The 8,752-nt window shown below is 44.5% G+C and overlaps 1 protein-coding gene across 1 annotated transcript in view; it reads right to left on the bottom strand.

Annotated features, from left to right (window-relative positions):
• LOC133452398 (solute carrier organic anion transporter family member 5A1-like) overlaps nt 1-4,564 on the bottom strand; it is a 57,842-nt gene extending 53,278 nt beyond the window's left edge. The window contains exon 1 of the mRNA XM_061731671.1: nt 3,110-4,564. Coding sequence (XP_061587655.1) covers nt 3,110-4,070 — 961 coding nt within the window. The 5' untranslated portion in view covers nt 4,071-4,564. The remainder of the gene's footprint in view (nt 1-3,109) is intronic.
• Between the last annotated feature and the right edge of the window lie 4,188 nt (nt 4,565-8,752).

Raw genomic sequence — 8,752 nt, 5'->3', positions numbered from 1 at the left:
GGTGGAAAAGGGGTATTAGTCTGCCGATGTGTGTCGCTCCTCCTCCTCGCCGGGACATCGGACCTGCAGCCCCGATCACGCATCAGTCAAACTAAGACGTGCACTTAAATCCGCTCACGCTGCACATTTCTACAAGGTTGTAAATGTTTTTAATGTTTCATTACCGGCTTTCAATCATTTTTTATTGTTCCAATCTCAGCTCTAGCCCCTCTACTGTGGAAATAAATAAAAATAAGTGCGCTTCAGCTGACTTCAGTGACATAAAATCTGTTAATGTTACACATTCCTACTGGCTCAGGGGGTTTACTTGCCCCTGGCTGTGAAAACTGTGACATGAAAATAAAAGAAAATCACAAATGAATAATTTATGTCTTTGATTTTCCTTCCTTCTTGCTGCAGCCGGAGCTCTTATTCCTCGTTTACTGTGGACGCCACCGAACCACCAGGTGATTGACAGGCATCAAAGTCAGGGATTAAACAGGTTCACAAACTGCAAAAACAGGTTGCATGAACAACTGAATGTGAGCGATTGTGGGTGTTTAACCTTAACGGAAACAGACGGTGGAGATCAACACTGGGAGAACTTGAACCATCAGAACTGCAGCTGAGGTTTTCCTTTAGTTGTTTAGTTTTTTGGCAGAGTTCTTGATAAATGGCACTTTTCATCATTACATTGAAATTTTGGATGTCAGAAATCCAACACCTCCACATCCATCCATCCACCCTTCCATCCATCCATCCCTCCATGCATCCATCCCTCCATCCCTCCATCCATCCATCCATCCATGCATCCCTCCCTCCATCCATCCCTCCCTCCATCCATCTATCCCTCCATCCATCCATCCATCCATGCATCCATCCCTCCACCCTTCCATCCATCCATCCCTCCATGCATCCATCCCTCCATGCATCCATCCCTCCACCCTTCCATCCATCCATCCCTCCATGCATCCATCCCTCCATCCATCCATCCATCCCTCCCTCCATCCATCTATCCTTCCATCCATCCATCCCTCCATGCATCCATCCCTCCCTCCATCCATCTATCCATGCATCCATCCATCCATCTATCCGTCCATCCATCCATCCATCCATCCATCCATGCATCCATCCATCCATCCATGCATCCATCCATCCATCTATCCGTCCATCCATCCATCCATCCATCCATCCATCCATCTATCCGTCCATCCATCTGTCCTTCCATCTGTCCTTCCATCCATCCATCCCTCCATGTACCCATCCATCCATGCATCCATCCATCCTTCTATCTGTCCTTCCGTCCATCCATCCATCCATCCATCCATCCATCCATCCTCTCTTCCCACCAGGAAGGTTCCTGTTCATCATCCAGCTTTAGTGGAGGACACCGACACCAACACCAGTTGTGGCTCACGAGAGTTGTCATGGCGACCCAGACACACGGCCAAAAGAAAAAAGTCCTTTTTAACCATTTCTCAGGAACAAAAACCAACCAAACCAAACCAAAAACTACCTACATCTCCAATTTGAGTATGCATTGCTTTCCTTCGCATGTATGATGTAGTTCTGCATGTTTGACCTTTGAACCTTTGAACCTGCACAACACAACTCACTGCTGGTATTTTCTCCAGTTTCTCTTCCGTGCATTAATGTAGAAACCAACGAGCATCATCCGTGTCCAAGCCAGTCCTGAGCTAAAGAACAGCAGGCCCCTCCACGCCACCGAAAACCGGGTACTTGTATGAGAACGAGTACTACACGTGATCCCGACCGTCTAACGGTACGAAGATGAGCTGAATGAATAAATAAATAAATAAAACCCAACACAATTAAATTAATACAAAAGCGTAAAATAAAAAAGCGCAGAACGTGTTCCAGGCTCATGCACAGTAGGCGTGTTCGCTGAGCATATGGCCCCTCCATGAGCCGACAGATGGCTACGTTTACGTCGTGCAGGCCCTTGACCTTCACCAATAATCAAAATAAACAGCCGGATTACCAATAAAATATGGCTGTGAGCCAGAGCCGTATCGATTAGTCGGCTAATCAGCTGGTTTCTGAAGGTTAATGGACCGCTGGATCCCCACAACTGCCAGGCTCCTAACGTCGGTTGGTCGAGACGTTTTCAGCTCTGATATCAGACTGGCTCCACTTATAGAAACTCACTGATTTGATTGGTTGGAGTTGATGTTTAAAATAGGGCTGGGGATCGATTCAAATGTCAAGAATCGATTCGATTCCGATTCTTAAGATTCAGAATCGATTATCAAGATTGGATTCGATCCGATTCTGATATTGATTTGGGTTAGTGTTATTAAAACTGTTTTTTGAGCTGTTGCATGAATTATATGACTGTAGTTATGCAACATATCAATACTAGTATTATATTGAGATTCAACAGCAAGTATTGGCAGCTAATGATGCTGTAAGGACCAATCAGCTCCCAGAATGCTGATGGAACTGCTTTCAGAAACATCATGGGTCAGAATTACCAAACAGATCCAGGGAGGAAACGGAGACGGATGAAATTGGTTTTATTTTTTCCCACATTCCGTTTTAATTTTTTCCATTTTCCATTGTCTATTTTGGTTTTAAATTTTTGAGAATTTGGTTTTTAGCATTTTATGCAAATGTAACCCCAAGACAATATATAAAGTAATGAAATATAAACAATTTATGTAATTATAACTGAAAACTTTGATGTTTTCATACCTTTAAACATATTTAAAGGCAAAAACATGGCACTAGTTATTCTCATGTCCAACAAAACATTCCTTTTTTTGGGCATAAACAAAGAAATACCAAAAGTTGTAATGTAACAATGAAAAAAAATCGATCTTTAGAAATACGAATCGATTTTTAGGAATTAATATGAGAATCGATTTAGAATCGGAAAATCGATTTTTTTCAACATAGGCCTAGTTTAAAAGGAAATTAATGGACAGTTTCTTAATATTTGGGATTGGTGCATCTATAAAAACATTGGTATCTGTGTTCTGGGAGTATTTTTACTCTCATCATGAATCACCGTGGAAACAGAACTCATAGCGGATGTTTCTTATTTAAAGATACTACCTGACTCCTCCCACTTTACCTGACTCCTCCCACTTCCCCCCAGAGCTCTTACCCAGATACAGGGAGGCGTTCTCCTTCTTGACGTTGTCGTCCAGGTAGGTGGGTCCGAGCGTGTAGATGGGGGTGGATCCCATCCCCACCAGGATCTGCGCGATGATGAACAGCGCCACGTACAGGTTGTGCTCGTTGCCCTCCTGGTCCCGGGGACAGGAAGTGATGTCGACGCGGTCCCTGCCGCTGCCGTTGCTGTTCATGCACAGGCCCTCGTTGCCCGAGGACGAGTTGACCTCCTTGATCTGGTAGGGCGGGGAGATGAAGTGAGGTAGGGAGAAGAGGGCGGCCCCCACGGTGATGAAGATCCCCCCCACCGCCAGCCAGCGGGGTCTCTGGCCCCGCCCCCCGAAGTAGCTGATGAAGACGACCACCAGGAGGCTCCCGATGTCGAAGCAGCTGACCAGGAGGCCCGACTCCGAGCTCCTCAGGCTGTACCTCTTCTCGATGGTGGTGATGACGCTGCTCAGGTAGCCCGACACCATGAGCGACTGGATGAAGGTCAGGTAGCACATGCAGAACAGGAAGCAGCGCGAGTCCTGCAGGATGACGTTCAGGCGCTTCCTGCTGGGCAGACCGATCCGGGCCAGTCTGGCGGCGAAGAACCCGGGGGGCTTCCTGCGGGCAACGTTTTTACTCTTCCGGAGGTCGGCGGCCTCCCGGTACGAGCTGGGCCGGTTCAGGGCCGCCTTCCCGGCCTTGGGCAGGTAGCTGGTCCTGGTCGGGGACTCGGCCTGGAAGGACTCGGTCTTGGCCGAGAACTGGATGAACTCTGCACTTTCGTCCGCCGTCATGGACACGCGTGCCGAGCCGGCCAGGGACGTTTTCTCCTGAGGCTCTGCCTCATTCAAAACAGGCAGACTTTTCGATTTGAAGTTGGTCCCCGGGTCCTCGGGCTCACTGGAAAACCCGTCCTCCTTCCGAAGGGACTCGGACAGCTCCGCTTCCTCGTGGTCGGCCATTCTCTTTGCAGTCAACCCTCTCTCACATAGGGGTAACGAGAAGCCGGCCCGGTCCAAGGATGCATTCACAGTTCAGGGGCGGCTTCCCGTAACATCAATTATTGAGTGATGCATCTAGTCTGTCCCACAAAGAGTCTCTGGAGCCCAAAGAGACCCAGGAACACAGCAATGGCAGCCCCAGTGTGTGTGTGTGTGGGGGGGTATGGATGGTGCAGCCTGGGCTTATCTGCAGCAGACAGGGCAGCTCTGGCCGGGGTTATCTCGTCCTGTCATGCACTCTCTTCTGGTGCCGGGCTGGGATCCGGGGGTGGGGACTGCAGGGGCCTCCTCCAGGGCCGGGACCCCCCCTCGATGCCTCCCTCAGCGGCCGGCCGGGATGAATCCTCCCTGCAGAGTCTGCGCCGCATATCACTCACAAAGTCACTTCCAAAAGCATGACGGTGCCAACGGTGCCCCCCCAACAATCCTGCAACAGCGACCCCCCCAACAATCCTGCAACAATCCTGCAACAGCGACCCCCCCAACAATCCTGCAACAGCGACCCCCCCACCGAGTCAAGGGCAACCCCGACCTGATGTCCCCGCAGCAGCAGCTTCTCCTCCCGGCCAAAGTCCTCCGATTATCCCGCTGCGGTCGCGGAGGACAGACGGACGGACGGATGGATGAATGGATGGATGGATGCGGGTTCCAGGCTTCGGAGGAAAGGCAGGGATGATGAGGAGGAGAGGACGGACCCGCACCTCTCCGCAGTGCCAGCTGCTCGCTGTTTCCAAAACAACTGCATCAGACAGCAACCGGAAACACCAAACAGTCACCTTCAAAATAAGAGCAGACGGTTCAGATAGTTTTTAGTTTAGTTTAGTTTATTTTCGGTCATGACACAAAAAAAATAAAAATAAAAAAACAAGAATAAAACTGACAACAAGAAAACGAATACACTGTTCAAAGAAAACATAACAAAAAAAAAGTTTCCAGTATACAAATAAACAAATAACATCTAGACCGAAAAAGGGGTAGGCTGAAGCAAATCTTATTATTTGCTTACCCTCAAAAAGATTAATTAAATTAATGAAATAAAAGCAAAAAGTAAGAGAAAGACTGCCAGTAAAACAAATTGCCTCTGTGGGGATAACAAACATTCCTCAAAAAATAAAAAAGATTTTTTTAAATAAACGTGCAGTCTACATGTTACTTCATCCTTACAAAATCAAAGCAAATCACCAATTTCTGTTCACCAATTTCTGCTAGTTCTGTTCATCTGTTTGTTTGCTATTTTTCTTAAAGGGGACCTATGGCATCTAATACCTATTTTAAACAGGCCTTGGATGTCTTAAAAAACAAGCTTTTGATTGTTTTTTGCTAAATAAATTAGAAAATCAGCCTCTGAGCCATGTCTTTATCTTCCCATTCTCTAACCTGATTCTCTAGCTTATTTTAATTTTAGTTTATTTATTTGCACATAAAAAAATATACAACCGCCAAAAATTCAGAAAAACAGTTTGTAGAAAAAAAAAAGAAACAACAACAAAAAAAGGAAATACAATGTAACAGAAAAAATGTGCGGGAGGAACCAAAAAAACCCATAAGGGCTTGTCGAGTGGTCCTCCTATAATGAAACAAACAATATCTACAGAGATACTGTATGTTAAACATAGGACAACTAAGAAGAAAAAGCTAAATTACTAGAAAAACAGGAATCTGATGAGGATGTGCAGAGAAGTTCTGGAAATTAGTTGTTAAGCTTTGCTAAGCTGGGTTAGCAAAAAAGTTGTGATTTTTTTTTTGAAATTATTTGTGCTCGAGCATTCTCTAATATTGAGTGATAAGGTGTTCCAATAAAGAGGACCTCTGGGAAAAAGTAGTCCGGAAGCTCCGGCCGGCGGAGTTAACGTGTCCTAACTGCATGCAATGCGATCAAGCGTCAGCGACAAAATCAATTCCATTGTTTTATTTTCTATTGGACTATCCTAACTGGCCGCAGCGACGCGCAGCGCGACACAGCGCAATGCAGCACAATGCAGCGCGATGCAGTGAGACGCAGTGCGTCGTTTTGAGCTTAACATTTGTTGGACGCCCAGCTTCTATTTTCTTCCTGTAGCTCGCGTTGAAAGCCGGTTGAAAGCGCTGTTGGAAACAGTCATGGATGAGGAACGCCTGATCCAGTTAGTTGAAATGAGAAGTTATCTCTATGATACCTCGTCATTTCACTACAAAAACCTCGATAAAGTGGCAGCTGCTGGAGGGAGATGGACAGGGAGCTGGAAGTTTCTGTTTTTGTGTGTTTTGTCATGATGCTGAGCAGACGTTAATTTACCGTTAGCTTATGTTAATGTACTCTAGCTACTGTTAAACCGTTGAGGGAGGGTAGTTAGCAAGTTCAGCACAATAATATGGCCTGTTAAAGTTGAACAACAATTAATAACAGAACTGCATATTAACGGTTTCAGTGTGGACAGTGAGAGCGTCCGATGTCACGCAGTGCGACGCGATAGTCGGACGCTCGCATGTAGTTATGACATGGTTAGTTGTGGGCATCGGAGGCCAACCTATGTAAATCGGATTTTGGTTACGTAACGACGGGAGCAGAATCTGAACAGCTCGTAGATCCACATCACACTGGACGGCTCATCCAGGCGGCTGTACAGACGCTGCAGAATTTGGTTGCTTTCCTCCTTCTCTGAGTTGGCAGGCTGAGGGGAGACCACTTTATATATGTTAAAGCAAGAAAAAACCTGTTTTTCATAATAGGTCCCCTTTAATTTTCTTTCATTTTTTTCTTTTCATAAGAGTTATACTTGGATGCAATATTTTACTGTTTTACAATTATATTTTGTTTTATTATTATCCGTACAGTTATCAACCAAAGGTTTTGTTTACAGATATATATGAAGGTCAAAGAGTTTACATGTGGTAAATGTATATTGGTTCTATAAGTATTGTTGTGTAACTTGTGCTGATGGTGTACCAAAGATTTTTTTTTTAATTTATTTTATTTATTTATTTTATTTATTTATTTTTTCTGAAGGGGGTATTTAGTATTTTAAGGTGACTTCTCAGAATGTTCGAGGGATGAAAGTGAAAATCCCTTTTTTGCTATCCCCTTACAAATGCATCTTCTTTCCAATTTCTTTTTGATTTATTTATTTATTTATTTGGTATTAGTTTTGGATCTTGACTTTTGAAATAATATTTGTTGATTTTGTATATGGTCAAATATCTGAAAGAAAGGAACGTTATCTTTTCAAATAATATAAATTCCAGACAGAACAATGGAAATGTTAATGTCTTTCTTCTCTCTAATGTGTAAAATAAACTGAACTCAAACCAGAAAGAAAAGAACAATACAAAATTAAAGCTGCAAGCAGCGATGAACGGGCCCTCGCGCGTGCAATTTTAACCAATAAAAGTCAAGTACTCAAAACTAAGTCCGATGACACCACCCATGACTCATTATGTCAAACTATTCAAAAGTTATGGCAGAAAATAGGAACTATCAAATATCGACCAATCAGAACAAGGGGCGGGGCTAATTTGCACCAATTATGGTCAAGGACTCAAAACCGAGTCCGATGACACCACCCACGAGTCTTTATGTCAAACCATTCAAAAGTTATGGCAGAAATAGGACCAATCAATCAGATGAAGGGTGGGCGCACTTTTTGGTGTCTATCGTCGCCACGGTAATGCTTTTGACCGAGAAAAGTAATGCGCATCGTCGCAGGATGGAGACGCACATTTTGGTGTATAACAAACCTGGGTGCACATTACGGTTCGGGCTGCATTAACGACCGAAGAAATGGCATAAATTGCAGCAAAATTACACGATTAATTCAAAATGGCCAACTTCCTGTTCGGTTTCGGCCATGGCGCCAAGAGACTTTTCTTTAAGTTGCGACATGATACAGGTGTGTACCGATTTTCGTGCATGTACATCAAACCGTATTGTGGGGCTTGAGGCACGAAGTTTTCTAGGAGGCGCTGTTGAGCCATTAGGCCACGCCCATTGATGCAAGCCAGGCTCGCGTGCAAAATTTGGTGACTTTTGGTGCACGCTTAGGGGGGCAAAAAGGCCCTCATTTCGTCGGAAGAAAAATAAAAACGAGAAAAAAAACGAGAAAAACAACATTTCCTACATATACAATAGGGCCTTCGCACTGTCAGTGCTCGGGTCCTAAAAACAGTGGACTTGTTGAAATGTTAAACTACTTTATGTTTAGTTTTCTTTTTCCACTGCAGCAGAACTGAACTGCTTCACTAAAACTTAGGACCAACATTGTTGGATGGTTACATTTTTCAAAATTAAACGACCAAAATATTATTTTCTACCTTTCTTTTTTCCCCATTATAGGTCTACCAAGCTTGTACTTCTGTGTACCGTTACACACCCCATTGGACACCAAGGTAAATTGCGCCCTCCCAAACATTTTTAGCACCAGCCGCCACTGGTGTTTACTGAAAAAAAAATAGTTTAATTAAATGTAGTTTTATTTTGAAACTACCGTCCAGGGGAAAAGGCTAAGCTATCAGCTAACTTATTAAACTGTGCCGCAGACTCAACGTTGGTCTCTCTAACCTCAAACTGAAGCAACAAAACGCCAGTTAGACCCCCCTGTCCGCAGTGTATGAGGCCGTCAGTGGGCGAAAACCTTACAAAACACGTCTTTGTTGGAAATTTCACCTCC

The sequence above is a fragment of the Cololabis saira genome, chromosome 10, assembly GCF_033807715.1.
Source record: "Cololabis saira isolate AMF1-May2022 chromosome 10, fColSai1.1, whole genome shotgun sequence".
NCBI lineage: Eukaryota > Metazoa > Chordata > Actinopteri > Beloniformes > Belonidae > Cololabis > Cololabis saira.
The sequence above is the reverse complement of the archived record's forward strand: the minus strand, read 5'-3'. Positions and strand labels throughout refer to the sequence as shown.